At 53.6% G+C, this 22,873-nt stretch overlaps 6 protein-coding genes across 6 annotated transcripts; 4 read left to right on the forward strand and 2 right to left on the reverse strand.

Moving 5' to 3' along the window:
• Nucleotides 1-824: 824 nt before the first annotated feature.
• On the forward strand, nt 825-2,453 carry A1O7_05535 (uncharacterized protein; the record flags this gene model as incomplete). The annotated part of the gene is made up of 1 exon (XM_007759544.1): nt 825-2,453. One exon carries the CDS (start codon nt 825-827, stop codon nt 2,451-2,453), a length of 1,629 nt encoding a protein of 542 aa, XP_007757734.1.
• A 1,285-nt stretch (nt 2,454-3,738) lies between these two features.
• A1O7_05536 (uncharacterized protein) lies at nt 3,739-4,104 on the forward strand (the record flags this gene model as incomplete). The annotated part of the gene is made up of 1 exon (XM_007759545.1): nt 3,739-4,104. One exon carries the CDS (start codon nt 3,739-3,741, stop codon nt 4,102-4,104), a length of 366 nt encoding a protein of 121 aa, XP_007757735.1.
• Nucleotides 4,105-4,565: 461 nt separating this feature from the next.
• On the reverse strand, nt 4,566-7,407 carry A1O7_05537 (uncharacterized protein; the record flags this gene model as incomplete). Its single annotated transcript, XM_007759546.1, has 6 exons — nt 4,566-4,689; nt 4,745-4,953; nt 5,039-5,177; nt 5,230-6,291; nt 6,466-7,106; nt 7,153-7,407. The coding sequence occupies 6 exons, from the start codon at nt 7,405-7,407 to the stop codon at nt 4,566-4,568; spliced, it is 2,430 nt and encodes an 809-aa protein (XP_007757736.1).
• A 646-nt stretch (nt 7,408-8,053) lies between these two features.
• Nucleotides 8,054-9,187, reverse strand: A1O7_05538 (uncharacterized protein; the record flags this gene model as incomplete). Its single annotated transcript, XM_007759547.1, has 1 exon — nt 8,054-9,187. The coding sequence occupies one exon, from the start codon at nt 9,185-9,187 to the stop codon at nt 8,054-8,056; it is 1,134 nt and encodes a 377-aa protein (XP_007757737.1).
• Nucleotides 9,188-9,955: 768 nt separating this feature from the next.
• On the forward strand, nt 9,956-12,553 carry A1O7_05539 (uncharacterized protein; the record flags this gene model as incomplete). The annotated part of the gene is made up of 2 exons (XM_007759548.1): nt 9,956-12,388; nt 12,443-12,553. The coding sequence occupies 2 exons, from the start codon at nt 9,956-9,958 to the stop codon at nt 12,551-12,553; spliced, it is 2,544 nt and encodes an 847-aa protein (XP_007757738.1).
• A 4,228-nt stretch (nt 12,554-16,781) lies between these two features.
• On the forward strand, nt 16,782-19,200 carry A1O7_05540 (uncharacterized protein; the record flags this gene model as incomplete). Its single annotated transcript, XM_007759549.1, has 3 exons — nt 16,782-17,081; nt 17,136-17,163; nt 17,216-19,200. The coding sequence occupies 3 exons, from the start codon at nt 16,782-16,784 to the stop codon at nt 19,198-19,200; spliced, it is 2,313 nt and encodes a 770-aa protein (XP_007757739.1).
• Nucleotides 19,201-22,873: the final 3,673 nt, after the last annotated feature.

The following is a 22,873-nucleotide window of genomic DNA, read 5'->3' on the forward strand; positions in this document are numbered from 1 at the left end:
AGACACGCATGTCCGATGTTCTCTTTAATTACTTAGACGCTGTCAATTTGTCAATCACCTATTAATGCATCAGCAGGTGCGCAGCTCGAGTAGCCTCATGCGGCCATGGCGCAATCTGCTACCCAGTATGTAAACTGGATTCAATAACCGCTCTGGCCTCGACAGTGTTGGTAACCACGACTTCGACTTTCAGCTCGCACTTAATAACGAGAACACGGAAGCCACCTGTTGAGATATTGTCTAGGCGTCCGCGATGTGCCAGAACCGTCCGTTGTCCGTTCCTGCTGTCTTAATATTGATCATGTGCCCCGTCAATTCAGTGAACACAGACCTATTGGTAAGAGAGTCCTGAAAGATGTCGGAGTTTGCAACAAAACACCAGGACCGGGGTCTGTTGTTCATATGGTCGCTTACTGCCAAATACTCCTCGGTATGTCTTCCTTCACCCACGCGACGGACCCTTCGAGCCCAGGCCAGGACTCTTGTAAGTGTCTCGTAGGTGTCTTGAGTTGTCCTCTATTCACTACGTCATGACTTTCAGATCTCTTCTTGACTGAGCACAAAGTGCGCCGGCGATCGGCTCAGGTAAGGTCCCAGATACTAGCCTCGATCTCCCCAGAGATCAGGTTTCTTGCAACCGGGTCGATCATCTGAGATGATGGCCCTTGACTTGTCGCCCTTTAGAGGGCCGCGGCAGAGGTTTTGCTTCTTTGCCTATCAGCCCGCAATCCTTAGTATCATCAACATCGATCCGTGATACACCCCTTTACAAGCAGGCTAAACGAACAACGAGCATATCATCGAAACCTGCAAGAATTCGAACAATGTCCAAGAGAGACGCTACAGAACACCCGGAGCAGCGGCATCCGACTACCAAGCGCGCTAAAGAAGTCATCTCACCCGAGACACCATACCAGGAACTTCGGTCACTGCTTGAAGACCAGAAGCCGCACAAAAATACCAAAAGGACGCTGCACTGGTTCAGGAGCAAAGATCTCCGCACACATGACAATCGAGCGCTGCACGCGGCTTCACAGTTTGCCCAAGCATCGAATGCACCCCTGCTATGCGCCTACGTCAATTGCCCGGCAGAATTCAGATGGCACGGCACTTCGCCGGCGCGCACGGATTTCATCATGGAGAACCTGGGACTCGTGAAATCTGAGCTCAAGAAGCTGGACATCCCACTAGTCTTCCTTGAAGCCAGTAAACGTGGCGAGATTGTCCCTGCCATCATTGACTTTATTCGCGAAAACGGCATCTCCCACGTCTTTGCGAACTACGAGTACGAAATCGACGAGCTGCGACGGGACATCCAACTGCTCAAGGCCGCCAGCGATGTCAATGTCACATCCAAGGGCTTCCATCTATCTATGCACCACGATCAAACGGTGATGGAACCGGGCACTATGCTCACAGACGCCGGCAAGGCCATGAAAGTCTTCACGCCCTACCACAGAGCCTGGCTTGCCCAAGTAAAGGCGGATCCAAGCCTAATTGACACCGTTGCAGCCCCCTCGCGGAACACTGCCGAGTCAAAGAAGAAGCTAAAGCCCTTCTTCGACAGTCGAGTATGCAAGCCATCAAAGGAGAAGCAGTTCTCCAGCAACGAAGAGCGCGACCGGATCCGCCAGCTCTGGCCTGCAGGCCACCAAGCCGCAATGGATCGGCTCACACATTTCCTCGACGACAAGATCGCCGATTACGCAGCCACGCGGTCCCAGCCAGCTAAAGATTCCACGTCGCGGATGTCGGCGTACCTCTCCGCTGGCGTCATTTCCGTGCGCGAGATCCTGACTGCCGTCAGCAAGCGTAACAACGGCTCGACCGACTTCTCCCAATCTGGATGTGACGAGGGCATGGCAGGCTGGGTGCGGGAATTGGTGTTCCGCGAGCTTTATCGCCAGACGACCGTCCAGACGCCACATACGAGCATGAACATGCCGCAAAACCTCAAGTTCGATTTCGTCAACTGGGAAGATGACGAGGAAGGGTACCAGCGCTGGGAAGACGGCACGTTGGGGGTCCCCTTAGTCGACGCGGGCATGAGACAAATTAAGCACGAGGCCTATATGCATAACAGGCTGAGAATGAACGTGTCGAGCTACCTGTATTGCAACCTGCTCATCGACTACCGGCGTGGAGAGCGTTATTTCGCGGAAACTCTGATCGACTGGGACCTCAGCAACAACACGCAGGGATGGGAGCCGAGCTACACGGTCTTCAACCCAGTAAGTCAAGCGGAGAAGAACGATCCGGAGGGCGAGTATATCCGGAGATGGATTCCAGAGTTGAAGGATGTGAAAGGGAAAGCTATCTTTGATCCGTACCACCGGCTGGACAAGGATGCTTTCGAGAAATTGGGATACCCACCGCCATACGTAGATTGGAAGGAGACAAAGCAGCGGTGTATCGAGCGGTTCAAGAGCGATATGAGGGACGCGGAACCTTGACTAAGACATGGTTAGGTGGAGGGCTGAGCGTGCGATAACTTTGCGTCTCTTTACCAAATACTCGAGCTTCCCCAAGGTAGAAGGTGGCCCTACGAGGGGGGAGGGCTAGATGTGGCCGTAAATCCACTGCATTCAGTCGGATCACTCCACCTATAATACTAACCGATACGGCATCGTCGTACCCAGACAGACAGAACCGAAATCATGCATCGTTGCAGCGCCGTAGACTAGGCGACTACCGGCTCGGGATCGTAAACGCAGATATGATGCCAACCTGACGACACCTCCCCCAAAAGACCAATAGCACTGAAGTTCACGACATATTCTATTTCAAGCTTGTCCCAGCTCAAGGTGAAGTAACCGCACCTGTGCCTGTACACCCACGACTCCAGGGAGCATGAGGAAGTAGGTCGAAGACATTACCGTACCCTACCGGTGGTGGAACGATTTAGCAAGCCCTCAAGCTCAAATATCCGGCCGTCCTCAGTCGAAGCGGTGGATCTTCACCCAGAGAACCTGGAAGTTCTGATCCTCGCCGAGGCGCAGAATCCAAGCCAGATTTCAAAGCTTTTGCGCCGGTTCAGAAAGTTGTTTCGGCGGTGCCCTCTACCATGACCGGAATGGCCGCCTTGTTTATGAACAAGCATTCGCAGGGGAACAAGCATTCGCAGGGGATCAAGCCCTATCGTCGCGGACCATAGATTCATACATGATCGGTCTGCTAGGCAGATTTGGTGTTTTCGTTATCCGAAGTGCACAACACCGTACTATGACCGACCGGAACTCATGATACTGTGGACCACAATGCCAAACTCTGTGCCGGTGATGTCAATCCTGCAGCGTGCAATACCTGATCCCCGCATTTTACATTTCTTTCAGAGCCTCGATCATCACGACCACCAAACCAACGGGCGCAGCCCAGTAATACTCCCGTTGCCACAAGAGGTCGTGAGACGCCTCCACCCCCCCGAGCCTCATCTCAGTGGGCGAGCGCTCTGTCCATGTGACGCAAGGCTTCACTACCGAAGGGTATATAAAGAACTGCGCCTGTGTCCTTGTTTGGTGCGCATATACTGTAGTAACTCGGACTCATACCGCAAACATCCTCGCGCATTCACAGGACCGTACTCGTACTACTAGACCCGTACCCTTTCCCGTACGATTCACAGGCATAGCAGTACCCAGCAAGGGAAGCATTTTCTCAATTATTCGGGATTGAAAACCCGAACACTGCCAACCAGCGTGGTTAGCTCGAACATACACAATACCTGACACCACAACCACAATGTCGGACCGACAACCGGGCTCTTACTACGCCTCCACCTCTACCTCGTACACTGCCTCCTCATCGTACTCTAGCTCGTCCGGCACCGACCCGCAGCGGCAAGGGCACTCCAAATCCATCACGGAGACGATGACGTCCAATGATCGCGAGGGCACGACTATCCGCCGCACGACGGAGGAGACGGGGAAACCCACGCTGCAGGACGAGACGTACATCCCGCCTGGCGACCGGCAGCTTGGCGGTCGCGACGATGGTGGCGGCGCCAGGAGGATCCAGGATGTCACTGATGAGCAGCAGGCCGAAAGAGATCGGGAGTATGAGGAGCGGATCGAGGACGAGTACGCGAAACGAGAGGGTGGTGCTTGAAACGTGTGCTTAACGAGGGCCTGATGTGGCGGGCGACATGGATGTGTCAAACAAGAGCAGGGCAGATATCACTCTAGCAGGGGGAATCGTCTGCTGGGTGTACGAATTAAGATGTACCCCCATCAGCATTAATCTTCGGGGTGATTGCTGGCGGCGATCAGATCACATCATAATCGATAGCTGTGCGCCGTCCAACAATAACTGTCTCTATACGGTGCAAGGGAGTCTATCGAGTCTGTATGGTGGTTTGTGTACGTGGTTCGGTGATTCATGCTGATTCATGGATGGGGGTTCATTCACTCGTTGTTCTGTCTCATTCCTGCCGCTGCTTACTGCTCTGTCTCATTCCCGCGTCTTCTCGCTGATCGTGCCGGGATGGCAAAGGCAGCTTGAACAGCACAATGGAGACGGGCCACTCTCGCAAAGTTGAGACTCCCCTGGAATATTCTGCGCGAACGTCTCTAGATCTTCAACTCTTCCAGCGCTGCGGCAGCGACGGCGTCCTTCCGCTTCGATGGAATGATCGGGCTGTCGGAGATGTTGACCTTCTTCGTGCAGATCCATGCTGAAGCGTACATGTTGACCCTGCATAGATTTGTTAAAACGTGTCCCCGGAGAAAATATAGGTCATTGAACTCACCGATCGATACACTTCCCCGAGTCCCGTCTGCCCACGCACTTGGCGTCAAAGCCATTCTTCTCAAAAATGTCGGTGTACCACGGCCTCAGCGCCGCGGACCGGAACAGCACTCGGCCGCCCACCTGGAGGACTTTATTCAGCGAAATGATTTGTTCGGCTGGAGCTCCATCGGCATCGTTAGGATCGAACCAGTCCATTGAATCCATGAGCTACAGACTCGGGTCAGTAACGGCAATCGTCATCCTCATTGGTAACATTCTCGAACTAGATGAAGAAGAGAGATCTGGAACTCACGATTGCGATGGTCAGTGTCGATGGGCTGATACGGGCAATGACTTCCATGATTTCATCTGTGTGGATGCGCAAGCCATCGAATGCGTCTGGCTTCGAGAGCTGTGCGTGCGCTCTGACGCCAAGGTAGCGAGGATGGCATCTGTGTACTTCTGTCAGACGACTTCAGCCACGTGGGCGCGATCGTGACTTACTTTCTAGAGAATTTTCCCTGGAGACAGAGATAGTAGAAATAATTGTCCCGACTAATCTGGGTCGTTTCCACAACCGGATCCAACGTATCAACAACATACTGCCAGATGGCCTCCCCACATAGCTTCTTTGATTTCGGCAGCTTAGTCCGCTGTGCATAATCGTCGAGTATCAGCGCGTGTTGATTAGGAGGCACACCCGCAGCTTTCCACGCCCACCACTCCGTAGAAACGACAGTCTTGTGCAGCGGCCAACTTAGCAGAAGGTTTCGGATTTGAGGCCAAATCTCGCGCTGCTCGTTAAGTGTTTCGATTCTGCACAAAGTCCGGACTTTAGCTGTTAGGCCGAAGGTCTTGAACAGCCAGCGGATAAGCTTGATGGCATGTCTAGAACCACCACTCTCGTAAAGTCCTCCTTTGGAGGAGAAGATGTAGGATTTGCTGAGCCAGTACTGGAATGCTTGGCTCGACATGTGCGGGCTGAATTTGGAGAGCAAGAGGTTACGGAAGTCTGGGTGCTTTCCCTCGCCGAATATTTGCCAGACATCGCTATAAGGTAAGGCTGTAAAGGCCGCGATCTTGAGCTCAAGGAGATGATTCTGATTTGGATTGAGGTCAACTGCATGGATGCGTTTGGGCTTCTCAAGAAGATAATCGAGAATGTTGTCGCCTGCGCTGGTTATGGTAAGGATTACGTCGTCTTGGTTGATATTCAAGAGTTGGCGATCGACTTTGGGGTCTTCCCAATTGAAGGCGTAAATATACTCGTTGCCGAACTGCTGATGCTTTCGGAGGAGGTCATTGTAGTAGATCCTCCAGTGATGTTGTTGGTAGAAGGCGGATGGTAGAGGCAGGTCGTTGCTCAAGTTCACGATGGCCGACTCGTAGGATTTTGAGCGTGGGATGTTGTGGATGGCGTCCAGATTTCGTCGTTCTTTAAATTTCATTGGGGAGAGGTAGGGCGATTCGGTGAGTGCGGCGTCAAGTTTTTCGAGGACTTCGACACCTTGTTCTGCAAACGCCTCAGCGTCTCGTCTGCAGCCGATAAAGATATAATAAGGAATGCTACAAAAGGTATGTCAGTAAAGGATGTGGATACAAACGTCGGTCCTGGCATAACCAAGATAGATCGGCATGGCATAGCTGCGCAAGAAAGCCCATAGATGACTATCTTTGGGAGGGACAAAGCTTTAACAGCCAAACAGAGGTTGCTGAAAAGGAGTGATTCTTATGACTTACCCACCAAGAGGATAGTTCCGCTGGCTCGTCGAAAGGATAGTGCCAAAGCGGTATTCCACGTAGTCTCTGCGTCCACCGTCGAGGTTAACTCGATCTGCCTCAAACCATGTACGCCAGAACATGCGGCCGAACCAGTTGACATGACGATTGAAAGCCCCGCCGCAATAATTTCTGGATGAGTAGTCGACAACGCTCTGGACGTAGAAGTCGACAATTCCAATCAAGCCTCTCGGGGACAAGAAGCTCGTAATCATGTCCACCACACTGTAATAGTCGGGGATCATGGACAAGCTGTAGCTCATGGTGATAAGGTCAGCAGACCCAGGATTGCACGCGACCGACCGCGCATCCTGGCACAGTACTGTAACGTTCTCCCAGCCATTCTTGTGGATTCTTTCCCTGGCGACTGCGCACAAGGAGGTTGAAAGATCAACGAGGAAGACATGTTCGAAGAAGCCCTCCACGCCCACCAATTTGTCCATCACTTCGATGTTGTAGCCGGTGCCGCCGCCAATGTCATACCAGACTGGTTTGCGTCCGTCTCCGGAGGTCAGTTTGCCTTGCAATTGGGCGAGAACAATCGCAAGCATATCTTCCCTCCCTCGCAGAAGGCGTTTTCGGGTAGAGTCATAGACGTTCGCCTGGACCAGGATAAGCGAAGGGAAAGACGAAGAGGCTCTTCCTTACCTGAGTCGAGTAAAAGCTTTCGAGAGCACCCTGTTGACCGCCATCGGACCGCCTGTCGTGCGGTTTGAGCATGCAGGCGTAAACAAATCTAATGTAGGGGTTGCTGGTCAGTTTGTCTATAGGAATCTGCCCGCCAAGCCGATAGAGAACGACGCCCAAGATGGTCACGAGGACAGTGAAACCGACGCCGATCAACGCAAGTTCGAGGTGAAACCCCTTGAGTCGCTGCCATTCTGCGTAGCTGAAGTGTGCCATTGTTGCCAGCCGACCAACAACAATGACTCCTTGTAGGGAAAGAAAGAGGGACTGAGGGTGAACGCCGGGGTGCTCTTGACTGCGTCCATGCTAGAGTTTATGAATTGAATGCACAACATCAGATTCTTTGCCGTGATTGATTCGCGGACAACGCAGTCCGCGAATCACAGAGAGAATATCAGCCATATGGCAGATTGAGTGGCAAGGACAGCGGCCACAGAGCCTCCAGAATTCTCCATTCTGGGCCTCCCAGCAGGATCATCAAGACTGGGGCTGCATGTGAAGACCTTCTGAAAAGTGATGGGATACTCGTAGAGCCGCGAAAGAATTCTCAAAGAGTTGTAACAAGAGACGCTCGGAAAGGGACGAATCAGAGTGCGAGAACTTGCGCGTGGGCCTCGTGATCCTATCGTAGCCGAGTCGGAGAGCAACGCAGAGCAACATGGCCTCGAACGGAAGTCCAGTGTTCAATACACGTGCTGCGCCAGTCTTGAGCATCAGCGCTGCTAGTGAAAGAATGATTCAGTGCCTTATGCAAAGACCACTCAAGTACAAGATCTCTAGCCGAATCTTCTCTCCGGAAGTCTTGTGCTGGGGTCGATAGCTGGAATTATGACCCTGCAGGGCTGGGATTCTTTCATGCAGGTCATTCATCGTCGCTTGTCGCATGACCTCCCAATTTTGAAAGTAGTTCCCGAGCCCTGTCACGTGCGAGGCCTGCCTCGGAGAGATGCTCGTCCTCTCGCGACATCTGTTCTTCTTCAGCCAACAGAGGCAGACCATGCCGCTCCGAGAAGCCATCGCTCGCCTGGGGGTCATTACTCTTGACCATGTAAGCACAGTCTTCGTGGAGGTCAGCGATCCAGAGAGCGACCATTGCACGGAGTCTTATGAGCTCTGGCTCGTCCATGTATGGGACGGTCGCTATGCACGTGTCCATCCTGTTGGCAATTTGATTAGCCTGATCTAGTGCCCTCACCTCTTTACTGGGACCGACATCGTTTTCAATGTCCTCCGGGCTCTCTGATGGGGTGGTATGGACTACATAAATCCATAGATTGAACATCGCCAAGTAAAAGTCGATAGCATTTACAGCATGAGGCCAAGACTTGTGGTAAGGGTGCTTGACAATAAGTCGCTCATAGAAACGTCTGGCTTTTTCGAAACCCTCTCGCGTGAATGGATGTGAAGCCGCAGCCGGATCCAGGCTATGATCTCTTGTCTTTCCATTGCGCAGGAGTACTTCTGCTGCGATACCCATGAAGCCTCGACTGCGCATCGCAGCATTCTCGCTGACCAGCTCTTCGCGGAACAGCAAGCCCAGAGCCCGGGATGCGCGTGGGAAATCTTCCTTGAGCAGCGACCGATGAAGTATGGTAGTCAACGCTGCAAGGTGCTGCATGTGCAGAGACTGTGATGTCTCAGGCAGATGGGGTATGTCTGATCGCTTCCTTCCCTCTAGCAAAGTGCGCCGTCCACCGCGACCCTTCGTCGCGGGATCTGCTGCATGTGGAAAGGGGAATTGCGGTGGTTCTTGATCAAGAGGTTGGCCGGCCACGTGACGTTGGTGTCTTTCTAGCGGAGTGACCACAGCTGTGTACTCAAGGTTGCTACTAGATCTTATCTCTGGCTCTTGCAATCCGCCATCGTCTTGATCCTCGTTACTGGCAGCCTCGTCGACCAGTCTCTGTTTCTTGCGCTTGTGGCTGCCTTGGGAGAGACTCCATGCCGTCGGATGTGACCGATGCGCAGCCACTGGTGGTGCGAATATATTAGGCATGAGTGTCAGAGGCGTTGTTCAGAGTGGCTTCGCGGTGGTAGCGTGGATTGCGTGGTAGTGCCTACATTGCTCAGAAAAGCAGGTGCGTCGATCGATACAGTACTGGTGGTACATTCATAACTGATGTAAGCACTCCCACTAATTAATGGGTAACCACAAAGATCTTTATTGCAAACGGACTGAGATGGACGTGGGACAACCGGTAGTTGAGTTGAAAAATGAAAGGATTCTAGGTGATTTTAGGTCCTCGCGGCATTCTTGAACAGAGCATTTGCATTCGTTGCGTGATCAACTTCCATAAAGTTAAAGTGAGAGACACCTGACCCGTGCCTTGCTTTAGACCTTCGGGCGGCTTTTGGCCTTCACTACACTGCCAGCGTTTCAGCCTTCTTCACCAACACCTCATCAACGCCTCAACCTCGACATCACCACCAGACCGCCATTCTGATCCTGCGTTGTGCACACTGCTTGTCGAAACAGTGGCGAAGTCGCATTTCGTCACCGTGCCTATTCGTCCACGTTTGCTTTACACCACGCCTTTTGAAAGCTTGGATGACTTGTCTAAACTGCTGACAGCAGCTGCGGCGAATTTACATGACCTAAACAGATCATCTTCTACTTCGGCCGCTTTCCGATCGACATACGACCCTCAACCTGCAATTACGAACCCTGGCTGAGACCAAAGTCTCACAGATTCGAAGCCCTTCGGTCATGAGGGCGCAATAGCCCACAACTGTTGAGCGGGCGGCAAGCCACCAAACCCGTAATATGGGCAACACCAGCTCGGCACTGCGTGCTCAAGTGAACAATGGAGAATCGGGGGAAGCGATGAATACTCGCGATGCCAACGAGACCACAGTTGGTGACGCAGGCACTCAGCGTAGCAGGTCGCGGCTAGCGAGAAGAAATACCCAAACGTTGAGGGCCGCGGGCCAGAGAGCGAGTACACTCTATGACACGTTTCGACGCCATCGATCCGCCGAATCCATGTCGTCAAGCCCGAATGCAGGTCATTCGACGCCGTCCCCCTCCGAGATGGAGTATGAACAGGAGAATAGACCGCTAGTGGCCACTGGAGATGTAGACATGGGAGATGCTATCCCAACACCCATCGTTTCGCCCTCGCCGATAAGGAGGAGGTCTACGATGTCAAGACTTGGGTCGCGACTCCTCCCAGATGCGGTCGCCCGGGGTCTGCTAAACAGTGGAGAGGAGACTGCAGAAGAGGGCCGCGCGTTACGGCATGGATTGTCTGGCCGGTTACGCCCTTCTGTCTACGAACGTCAACCGAACGCGGATGGCACCAGTCGATTGTCCCTCACGGGCTCCATACGAAGACGTGGAGACAATCGCACCGAGTCCCGACGGCGAACCATCCGCGGACCATTCCCTCTTCTACAGAGCACAAGCGGAGCACGCGACCGCAGGGATTCATTCGATGGTGACGGCGAGGCTAACCTACGAGACCTGCCCTCAATGGGCACGGCTGGCTTACGGCATTGGAACCGATTCAGCAGGGTACGGGACTCCATGTCTGTCTCTCAGCGAATTTCGAGTTTGTTTCGGCAGTCCTCAGAGCAACTGCAGTCGACGCAAAGTGGGCGCGAATCTCCCGTTCGACCAGCTAGAGTCACTTTTGCGGATGAGTCCGATCATCTGTTGTTGTCCAACGCCTCCGCTGACCACCGCCACGAAAACGATGAAGCTCCCCACGAACTGGACGCTGTCGAGCCCGAGGCAAGAACTCTGCTGCCCTCGCCGCGAGTCACCTCAGGCATGAGTACAATCAGACGATTTCAACCAGGCCTGCGATCGAGGTCGACTCGACTCATAAGAAGAGGAGAACACCCGCCCCTTTCGCAGGTCCTCCAGCTCGCTGCTGCAGCCATTGCAGCACAGCTTTCAGGCCATGCCACGGCAGGCTCAACTGGTGGCCGTCACCTTGGTGGCGATACTTTTGACGGGAGTATCCAGAATTTCGTACAGACGCTGCAAGATGCGGCAACAGCACAAGCTGGAGAGAACATCGATATGAATGCATCTGATGGTGATCTCCCCCCAGTGAACTTTATGAGAGTCTTCCAATTTCCAAACGACGAGAATGGATCTCCTATTGCTTCACAAGCACAGGCTCGTGACGTCGATCAAATGGACTTGGATACCATCACAGGGCCTGGTGACAACGATCGGTCCGTAACATTGGTCCTGGTGGGTGTGCGGTCCCTCCCTCACGGGTCCGACGCTTCTGGTGGCGAGAACGGGACCCTAGGCCCGAGCCTCGACACGCTATTGAGCCTGCCTTTTTTACCTCCTGCCAATGTTTTAAGAAATGGCAGCTCAGGCGCCCTGTTCCGGCGTTCAGAAGGAAGAAATAGGCACGCCGCACGACGTCACTCGATGACGAATTTCAGCTTCCCTGCCCAGTATGAGTCTCAGCGGCACCAGCGCACTAGGACGCACAATAGCCGCTTGTCAAGCCACTCCGACCAAATAGCACCGACCACGCCTGATACAGGTCCGGGGTCTACACTAGTTTCGGAGTCCCCTCCAGGGCCTCATCCACCGCCGTCAACACCAGCAGATATTAGAAGTGGCCATGCCACGCCGATACGCCGACCATCTTCTGCCTCCGCTACAGCTAATCAGACACTCTCCGATCTTGACGAAGATCGACCGCAGCAAGAGCTCGACAACCCTCCCTACGAAACTTCGTTCAACGCTGCTCGTCAACGCAGACGAAGTGACTCAGAGTTTGCTCGTCGTCCAGAGCTAGGATCAGGTGCAGCGCGACGGAATGGAATGGTGGAGCCTGATCCACCGCCAGCCGGAGCCGGACGAAGCTGGCTCATCTATGTGGTGGGCACAAACGTGTCGCCAGATCATCCTGCTTTCGCTATGCCAAGCTTGTTCACCGACAACCCTTCCTATGAGGACATGCAGATGCTATCAACGCTTCTTGGACCTGTGAAGCCACCTGTTGCAACACAAGAGGACGTAAGTGCCGCTGGCGGCGTCTTCAGGCTCGTTGTCCACGAACCAGGTTTCCTGGGGCAGCCCCTTACGGAAGATAATGATAGTTCCACACTGGTGATCAACCTTGGAGAACGCTGTCTTATATGCTTGGCGGATTATGAGGTTTCGGAGGACGTGAGGCGTCTCGACAAATGCAAGCACGTCTATCACCGCGAATGCATCGATGAAGTAAGCAGACCCTTGCAAATGCGCAATTGTACTGATAAGCTGACATCTCCCCAGTGGCTTACCACCGGTCGGAATAGCTGCCCAATGTGTCGTGGCCAGGGTGTGCAGGAGAAAACCGCTTCATCGACGCCCAATGCTGCTCCAGCTTCCTCAGCTTCCCTTTGAGAAGACCAGGTCCTGATCGGGTCTCGCCTGCCGGTAACAACACTGCCGACGACGACTCTCAGAAGCTCATGACAATTCACGAATCTTCTTTGAGCCTGTTCCACAACAGTTTCTATTTGGCGCGTTTTGGTTAACGATGACGCCAGGGGCAGGGGCTCGCGGGAACTTGTCCTACAATCGTCACTCGAAGAACGAGACCAGGTTGGCTCAGGCACTGCTACGGAAGCGATGGTTTATGGATTTGGGTCCTCGAGTCAGGGACGAATTTGTTTGTCACATACCCAGGCACGATGTCGTGCTTTGCAAGCTGGAAGTTTGAGACGAATCTCTGCATTTGACTTTAACGTATGTAGACGAGGCTCCTACAGAACTGTTGATGAGGGCTTATGAACCTGTTGATGCAGGAAATGAGTACGGATCACCAACGTACCAATTCGCTCCTTCTGCTTCGGGTTCTCAGTGGTAATTTGCAGGTTGAAATAAAGAAGAGGCATCTGCAACCACGTGAATTGGAGCCGACAAGCGAGAAGCCGATGCGAGCCTTGCCGCGTCGCGATGCGTATCCATTCGGTTGCTACTTTGGGGGGTAGCTCTGTGTAACATGCCGCAAGGACAGCCGTAAAGAAGCACTCGGTCCGGGGACAAATTCGTCCTGTATCTGCATGCAAGTGGCAGCATGGGATGGATGCGTCGAAGACGGGCTGGCGCAATCCGTATTCAGTCTCTCCATCCACATATGGAAAGAGCGTTACAGCGCTGAAGGAAGACATTCTGCTACGAGCTTCTTCTTTCACAAGCAAACATACGGTAACTTCCCTCTGCCACCACCTACCACCAAACAGATTCGCGGCTGCACGATCGACACACAGTTCGTCATCATTCCTGCCGTCGGCGGCAGTCACCTTCATCAAGGTCAAACACCCTACTGTGGTGTAGTACGGGACTGCCGAGACACCTAACTTACAGTTCACATCACCTCCTGCATTGAACAGCGTGTCAGTGGAGACTTTCTGCTTTTTTTTTGGCATCGACCTAGCACCTGAACTGCCAAATTGGCCCTAGCAATGTCGAATGCCCTTCGTAGCGGACGGGGTCTCTGCGGACAAATCGAAGCTGTGCTCCGTTGGGGAAGCGACTGGATACGCCAAAGCACCAGCCTTAGGTGGAAACCTGATTGAGAAGCTGTGTCCAAAAGCAACCAGAACTCGTTCGACCACAAGCACATGCTGCTTCGGGAGGGCCGGTTGGAATCACGAAAAGGGTCCCTCCATGCGCTGAAGACCTGTGCGCCCACGGTCGGCTCTGACCCCGCGAAATCCCACTGGTCAGCATCTCGCGCGCCTCGCTCAGACGTGGGCTGCTTGAGAGTGACAACAGGATCTGCAGCCAGGTTTACTAGCTAGCACAATCCCGGAGACAGCCAAGCTCAGATTCCCACGGTCTGCAGTTGCCATTGGCCAAGGTTGTCAGACTCCCCAACTGCGTCCGAACTCATCAACACTAAAGGAGCGTTACACATGGTAGCTTCTTCGTGTTGTGACCGTGGGTGATTCGGTCGAATCTTCTCGGTCTCTGGCCGGCGAATCAGGCCTCTGACAACTCCAGAACAGGGCCCAGAGCGAACATATTGCAGGCAGCCCGGCGCTGGTTCCCCGCCTCCACTAGACGGCCACCCACGCTGCCTCGCAGAGTGCCAGAGTACCTTGTCACTATCAACTCATCCACGAATTCTGATAGTCGCTGCGGTGCCTTGCCTGGCGGCATCGTACCAAATATTCGATTACCTTCCTGCGGCCCGAATGCAGACCTGGGACGGTTCTTGGAACGGAGGACCAGGAAGAAATTTGCCGCGGAAGATTAAAGGATGCATATACAGTGGACGTGCAAACGGACTCGGTTCCGTGACAACGGGTCTCCCATTCTGTTTTGCATCCGTCTGCTTCGCAACTTGCCCATGCTGCTTGTGTAGCACTCCAGGTGCTGCTCTTTGTGCGAGTGCGAGTACGCTTTCGTTCAATCATTGCTGAAGCCATCTGGGGACAGAAAGGCAGCACATTGTGGGCTAGTGTAAAAGGGCGCCTCCACATTGAAACCGCCGTTTTCACAACGCACAGGGGCACAGGTTCGGCACCACTGATGCGAATGGGTTAGGGGAGAAGGCCCATATGGAGTTAGCATCCACCGCGAACTCAACGGACCGAGAAACGTGGCTTTAGCTTTGGCTGCTGAGGCGGCTCCTAAGACACATTAGATTCGACACTCTCTGTGACGAGTCCTGCGACATGCCCCCTGGTTGCTTTCACCAGAAACATGATATCACAGACTGCGTCGACGATCCTGGAGCTTCGAAGAGTTGACTCAACGCACTATCTGGTCTGCACACGAGGATACGTTGAGAGACGCCGCGTCCACGGGCATTTATCACGAAAGATCACACAAGGATGTAGATCACATCTCTTCGAACACGGCACCTACGGCCCAGGAATTGGTCACATCACAGGAAGGAGATTGTTGGATCTATGAGGACGAGCTCCGTGCCAAATTATCCAGTCACTTGCAGCGATATTTTCCGCCTGCAGATATGAACAACCCATATTCGGTGCAGCTCCATCTGCTAGATTTGCGCCCGTAGTTCGGGTTCCGATTATCGCATTTGTAAGGTGAATGGTGGCTTGAGCCTGGCACCTTGCTTCCCCGGCCACTCTCACTCGGTACACCTGAACTCGTGGGCAGAACCTTGAGCAAGCCTATGCTCGCGCACGATGGGCTGGTGTCGGCTGGCAACGTCCCTGAGATTCGCGCCGTCAATACGGAGTATGCACAACTGATTGCGACGGACGCACGATTGCCAACGTCCATCGTCTGCTAGTTCGTGTCTGGTGCTGCCGGACCAACACTTGTGAATACGAGTAGATGCCTGGTGAACATGAAATCCCAAGACCATGGGTTCTGCCGTGCGGCTCTGGCTGGGGCACGACCGCACCGAATCCCAGAAATTCCCGGGCCGCCGTCCTTTACGAGTTACCCGCTTAAAGCTGCAGGCATTTGAGCGAGCTCTCGAGGTCAGGCTTGCCTCTGCCCGCCGGGTGGGCCACCCTTGATCGACGGTCGGGATCGACCTCAGACAGTTCCCAGTTAAGTCTGGCTTCTGAGTTCACGTCTGACGACACTACCGCCGCCGGTGCTTGGAACAGCAACAAAGACCCCGGTCGACGGTCGTACCCTAGATCCACCGTCTCGGTATTGCGCTGGTGCAATTCGCTGCCTCGGGGGCATGGGCCCAAACCACCAACCCAAGATTGTCTCTTTCCCGACTCCAATCTTGGGGTCTTGACCTCTTCCTTTCTGTCTGGACGCACGGCATACACCAGGCGCCGTCGTACAATTACAGTCTGTGCCCACATCTAGAAACAGCTACCTCTCACCTTGTACCACGCAAATCCCTTCAAATTTCAGGCCGGACGCAGACGGATATTAAATGGTCCCCTCTCAATCAAAGATATACTTCGGTGACCTAGTTGATTCTCTGATAAGCGTCAAGTGGTCATCCTCGTCATAGTCGAGTCCGGCTGGGTTCACCAAAATTCCAACTCCTCCCTCCGACCATTTGTCGCATCCACCGTATTGGAATTGCGACAGTTGCGACAGTCACATTCGGCGCAGGTCCAGCAGGTTCGGATCTTTTGCGAGGTCCATTGAGAGCTGTCTGGAGCAGTACCTCAATCTGACGAGTTCCCGGCTTGCCGATAGCATATCATGCCTCCAGAAAATTTTCATGAGCCTGCCACACAAGTCCACCGTCTTTAACCGTCGGTATTGCCGGCCTTTTCTCCCCCTTCCTGTCCCATCCATCAGCGCGACGACTTGCCTGTCCTCGACTCGGAATCTGGTGGAAGTCGCAATCCGGCGCGGATTTTGAGACTGAGACAAACTTGGGGAAATCTTCCTCCTTGTTACACTAGGCTCGACCAAAGCAGGTGCTGATACTTTCTGCTGTCAGTGTTACAGCAGAGCCCCTCTTGACAGAGCGACCATCCCTGCGAACCACAATCTTCTCGTCAGATCCGCAACGTTTTCGGTGACCACGAGATACCTCGAGGAGCACAAAGCAGAATTGGGCAACTGCATCAAACGAGACCCAGCATTGGTTTCTTTTCCTGTTACAACAGTCGCTATTCTCGTGTCACCAGCAAGTATTTGAAAAATTGTGCGTCTTGCTCCTCCAGGGATGAGCGGCCCCTACGACCATGGCATGAACATGCCAATGCCTAATATAATGGAGGCCACCTACCCGATCTACGATGGCACATTCGGTGCGGCTTATCCCAGGATAGCGGGTCCTCCCACCCATTTTGATGGTGTAGCGTTCTGGTACAATCCAACGGCGACAGAACAGCTCTACGACAGGGAAGCAAGTTTGTTCAACGCTCGGGGTGTCGCCATACCGGTCGCTGGCATGGAGTCTTCAGGTGTCAAGCACCGTCGGACTCGGAGTGGCTGCTTCACATGCCGCGGCCGGAGGGTAAAGGTACCATCCTGAGAAATGCCGTTTCTGCTCGTCCCTCGCTGATCACTATTGTAGTGTGATGAAACCCGGCCCATATGTGACAGTACGTCATGATGCATCCACACCGTCAAAGGAATTTGTTGACCTCTGCCTAGGGTGCAAGAAAGGCGGCCGCGAGTGCGAGTTTCCACGACCCACATCGTCATCAAAACGCACCAAGCACGGAGAGAGTCGCAGCGCTAGAGAACAGCATGGAAAGCATTCTGTCAAAGAAGAAAACATGACTGACTTGCCCACGATAAAAGACGAGAGTGAGGAAGAAGCCGAAGCTGCATACTCACCCACAACGCGGCGACCGGTCGCCCCCATACGAAGCGACAGCGGCCACTCCATATCTCAAAGCACGAAATCGAAGAACATGTCTGAGACATCCTCTAATTTCAAGGACCAAACCAGTCCACAATCGAGCGAGACATCGGAAAATCGTTCCAGAGACGACACGCCAGCTTCGTCTCTGGGTACACATGCGAAGTCGGCGGAGATGCAGGCGCGACAAGCCAAAATCAAGAGCCTGAAGCCGGATCTCCAGCGGTACCTCCAGTTCCAGCAAGAGTACATGACTTATTATCACTACTTTTATAAACTCGACCCGACAGACTTTGTCCACAGCGAGTTCATCGATTTGGCGCTGTCCTACGAGCCACTTCTCTATGCAGCCGTGGGATTCGCCGCCTATCACTACGAATTGCAGCAGCCCAATCCAAGACTATCGCACTTCCTTGGCTACCACAGCAAATCTCTGTCGATGCTCAGGAGATCATTGGAGAAGAGTGCCAAGGTCAGGGAAGCCACCCTGCTGACGGTCCTACAATTGGCAATTTTCGAAGAGTACATCGGCGATTGGGTCAATCTGGTTGGACACCATCGCGCGGCCCTGACAATGGTCCACGAAATCTTCACGCCGGCGGCGATGATGGAGACGGACCTTGGACGAAGGATATTCAGCTGGATTGCCCGCCTGGACATCATGGTTGGACTTATGGCTGGCAACAAAACTCGGCTGGAGCGCAAATGGTTTGAGGCGAACGCGGCGTGGTACGGTAGCCAGGTAGATCCCGATCCCGAGAGCGATGTCGACATCGAAAATACGCTGGCTTATTTTGTGTCGGCGAATCGACTGATTGGCATGGACATGGCGGCATTATTTGCCCGATTTGCCAACCGAGAACTCAGTGTCGAAGAATTCCACCGAGAGAATACGGAGATCAGCGGAAGGGTGGACAGCATGAAACGTCAAATCGAACTGTTCAACGATGACTACTATCGGGTCCAAGAATTTCCTGTCGAGAAAAGGCGACCCCTGACCGCGGAGGACATTGTCAATCCTTATGTGCCCGGAGGTCTTTTCAAGGAGGAGCTCTGGCCACTGAATTTCATGTGGATCGATTGGTACAGCATTGAGCAGCTGCAAAGATATCAGACGGCAGTGATGCTCCAGAAGCCTGTGCCGCCCGAGGTGGAGCAAATCAGTCTCGAACAATGCCGCATCTACGAAGCCATGGAACGGTGGCCAGATGCCCCAAACGGAGCGATCCTAGGCGCGCACGCGCCTCTGGGTCTCGCGACGGTGTTTCTGAAGAAGGATGCCAGGCACATCATGTGGGCGCGCCGGAAATTTGCGGCCGTAGAACGACAGGGCTACATATTCCCACCCTCGTTCCGACAGAGAATGGCGGAAATGTGGGGCTTGACACGCGAAGCAGTCGGGGAGAATGAAGCGGTCGAGAATTGGTGGTTGCCCAATGATGAGGGAAACATCGCCATGCTAAAGGAGATCCGCAGGGTCGTGAAAGAGCGGCACGAGAACGATGCAACACCAGGCGTGGAGTCTATTGCCGATGTGAGGGATCTGAAGGCCATCTTTGAGAAGCTGGATATTCGAACGCAATCGGTCAAGGGAGCAGGTGTCGCTGACGACCACAGCCCGTTGAGCGAGACCAGCGGAGCAGCCAGCGATCGAGGGAGCAATGCGAGCTTCAGTCCAACGAGCATCAGCTTCGGCGATACCCTCAAGGCCAGTGTCTCTGGAGACGCAAAGGCACAGACCAGAAGAGCCAGAAGATCAGGTTCGACTTCATGAAGTGACGGTGTACACGGTGGTAGTGAACCACGAAAATACGAGCAACATCGCAATTTAGTTAGTATGATGCGACATGAACTTTACTTTGAAGCAACGCACGAGCCGCCACTGGGGTCCTGTGATTTCATGCTCAAATCCGACGAGGCGGCCGCGCGCCAGACAGGCATCTACATATTGTACCATTCTCTCGAGCGCCGCGTACACATGGTCACAAACACTCTGAAACTGGCTCTTCGTATCTTGATTCTTGGCCTCTTTGCTCATTTCTGCCGTCCGCTGCAAGCTGATTTCAAGATCGTCTGGCAGATCTGTCAGGAAGCACTTGGAAGATTAACTCGAGACACGAATACGCGTGTTGCGAATCGCATCAGAAATCTAAATATAAACACACAGAGAGCTTCGGGTCCACTGATCGCGTAGCTGTACTAAGTACTTAACAGTAGTACAACGTAGATCGTCAAGCGCACCTACTCCGTACTCATCTGGTCTTAACCTCATGCGGCGTGGCAGCATGGGTGTTTTGACCAAGGTGGACGCCAAAAACCAAGAGTCGCCCAAGTCACGCAACTACCTCGTACGTACCTAGGCACCTAGGCACTTTGAGTACAAAGGAATGAGGAAAACGCCACCTGTGAATGTGTCTCAGAAAAGTCCGGGTATGGATTGCGGAAGGCTTTTCCTGGTCGCCCTTCGTCGACGCCACGCGACGCCACGCTTGTCTCGTTCTCGAAACCGATGTTTCAGCGCGAAACCGTTTTTGACAGCGGGTTTCCAAGGCCCGACCGACGGGGCTTGGGGAATAGTCCATCAGTCCATTAGCGAGGGCATTTGGTGCCTGTGAGGGAATTTCGTGGTTACCGAGTACGGAGTACGGGGGACGGAGTACACAGTGCTGTGCACCGCGTACGGTTCACTACGTGCCCATCTTAAATTTCCCGCAAAGTGATCAATACTGGGCGATGGGTCGATGCTGGAATGGACGTCGGAGCGACGGTACAGTACTTCGATGTTTGCCATCGAGGAACCCCGAGTGGATGAGCCATTGGGTGAATGAGGCATGAGTGAGTAACTCGCTGGCTGAGGGAGTACTGCCTGAAAGACCGCATTGCTCAATGCCTTATGGCTGCGTGTAAATGCGTGCACCGTAAATACTGTACTCTGGCTCACAGCAGCGGGGGAGATGATGAACATCTATTTCCCGCTCTTGACTTGTTCTCCTGTTCTCTGTACCTCGTACGGAGAACTCACTATCGAGTCTCGGGCTTCGTGTTGAGGAAAGTAACACAGTACAGAGCATTCTAGTAGCTGCTGCTTCCCTGCCCTTCGAGGCAGGCAGTCCAGTCAGGACTCAGGGTCGGTAATGCGGACCCAAGCCTGGGCGTCAATGAATGCTTGAGCCAACAGCGACGGAAGAGACCGGACAGAATGTCGATCCAAACAGCCTCTCATAGCGGTGCTCTCGTTCTGGACATCATATTGTGCAAATGCATCAAAGGCAACCACTCCTGACATGGAGACACTGCGCAAGCCGGCGACAGGGCTGTCCTTTGCGGCTCCTGTCTTGTAGATCAATGACTGAAAATTGCCTCCCGTGGCTGCTAAATTGCCGCTTGTCGTCCAGACGGGAAGAAGTATTGGACGTGGTCTCCCTCAGACGCGGCTTCGACTCGAGATACCAACAGCTCCTCAAGCCTGGGCTTCATTTCGGAGATTTTGGATCTGCGATGCCAACAATAGCCTGCTAGGCAGGGTGGGAGCCATCTGCATGGTCGACTTCGGTGATGTTAGTCTCTGGCCGCATACTCAGTTTCGAGTCGCTACGTCCTGTACGGGGAATCCAGCGATATTCCGACTCAGTTGCCGCCTGCAGCCGGGGAAGTGGCATATCCAGAATTCATTTCCCCTTTCGAGCCAGTCTATGCGGGCGGGCTGACCTGCGTGGGAGACGCAGTCAAGCTAGGCATGGCTTCGTCTTGAACGTTAACTAGCCTTGCTGAAACGTGCATCGGAAGTTTTGAAGACAAACCCGCATGGTAGCAGTTGCGAATGTCCATTCACCTGGAGGGGACCTGCATCGGCACAGCGCCATCCAACCAAACTTGCGCAAGCACCGAGTGCATCAAGGTGATATGCAACTACGTACTCCTCCGCTCGCTTGCTAGGTGGCCTGGTTTCACGCAGCACTACCTGGATCGAACGGCTCTAGTGTCTGCACGCGGCACAACGGCTGCAAGCCTGCTCAACCGACATGGAAGTTGATTGCGCCAGAACGACCTCATGCGGCGCCCAGCAGACGGCACTACCGGGTGGTGTTCTGCGGCCTCCGCATATCTCGCCTTTTCGGAAAGTGGTTCTATTTCAGAAGCAGCTTTCATTATTCAGGCTAGTGCTATCGTACGAGGTACCGAGGATTGGATAGAAGCCCCACACTGACCCGAAGTCTCAAAAGCGGACAGGATCATCGTCCTTGGCATTGCCGTCCTGAATCATGAGACGCCCTACTCGTAAGTATGAGTGAACTCTAGAAATACCCCCAGTCGATACGGAGCAACACATGTGCCCCTTATCGAGGAAGCAGACACCGGCACTTCCTACTGTAACCACGGCAGTCCGTAGAAGACGCAGCATGGCGGCCACCGGTGTCGGTCACACTACTGTGTAGAGCTGATCTGGGTTGAACATGGCGTGAAACTTCTCTCCAGCTACACTCTTTGTGCCGATGGCCAGGCCGCTTTGTCTGCCACCTTACGCATCCTTCTGATTTGTTGCCACGCGTTGAGCAACCCAGCAACTGCAGCCCCGTCCGGCTAGGACAGAGCCTCGGTTGAACTCGTTTGCCTTGATGTATTGGCAGCGCAGCATTGAAATTGACGCGGCATACACTCGTGCACTGCTCATTCGCAGCATGCACAAAGCACAAAATGCCTCCGACCCAGGCAATGTACCTGGTCGGGTTTGATAACCGCGAGCATCAATTACAACATTGATCGAAGCCACGCATTCGAGCGCGCCAGAATGATACCCCACCCACAACACATCGGGATCATCCAGAAAGACTTTCCGTGCGCGGCTTCGCAGGTCCTGCCCACTCCAGGACTTGTTCAGCCATTTTGGAGGCAGATGTCTTTGAGCAAATGGCAGAGCGCAGGCTAGGCGATCTCGAGTACTAATTGCAGGCACTTTCAGTGAGCCAAGGTGACCAACCTTTCCAGTCTAGAAGCGGAGGAAGCTGTGTGGCTGTTTCTTGAATGTTGCAGGACGGCTTGAAAGTTGACCTCTGTTACCATGAACCGCTCGTGACCCACGGGCCGGTACGGGAAATGTCTGTTGAGCTCAACAAGTACGGAGTATTGCGCATCTCTCCTCACTAGAACGCAATGTCTTGGAGCGACAGCGGGGAAGTCGGACCAGGGCCAGATCCTTTGCTGCGAAAACGACCAACGAACCGCAGCCCGGCTTGCTGGCGGATGCTAGCCGTCGGCAGGTGTAGACTAACTCCAACTGTAGGGAGAACGACTTACTACACCCGAGCATTTGACTTTCTTTGCAAGGAATCCCTATGCCGTGATGGTGATACCATAGTCACAATGATTAGACCTAAACATATCAACGACGTCGATTCTGACTCCTGCAACTTCCCGGAAATTCATGCAAATCTCCATGCTGCGTCGTG

The sequence above is a fragment of the Cladophialophora yegresii genome (assembly GCF_000585515.1).
Source record: "Cladophialophora yegresii CBS 114405 chromosome Unknown aczIN-supercont1.4, whole genome shotgun sequence".
NCBI classification, from domain to species: Eukaryota; Fungi; Ascomycota; class Eurotiomycetes; order Chaetothyriales; family Herpotrichiellaceae; genus Cladophialophora; species Cladophialophora yegresii.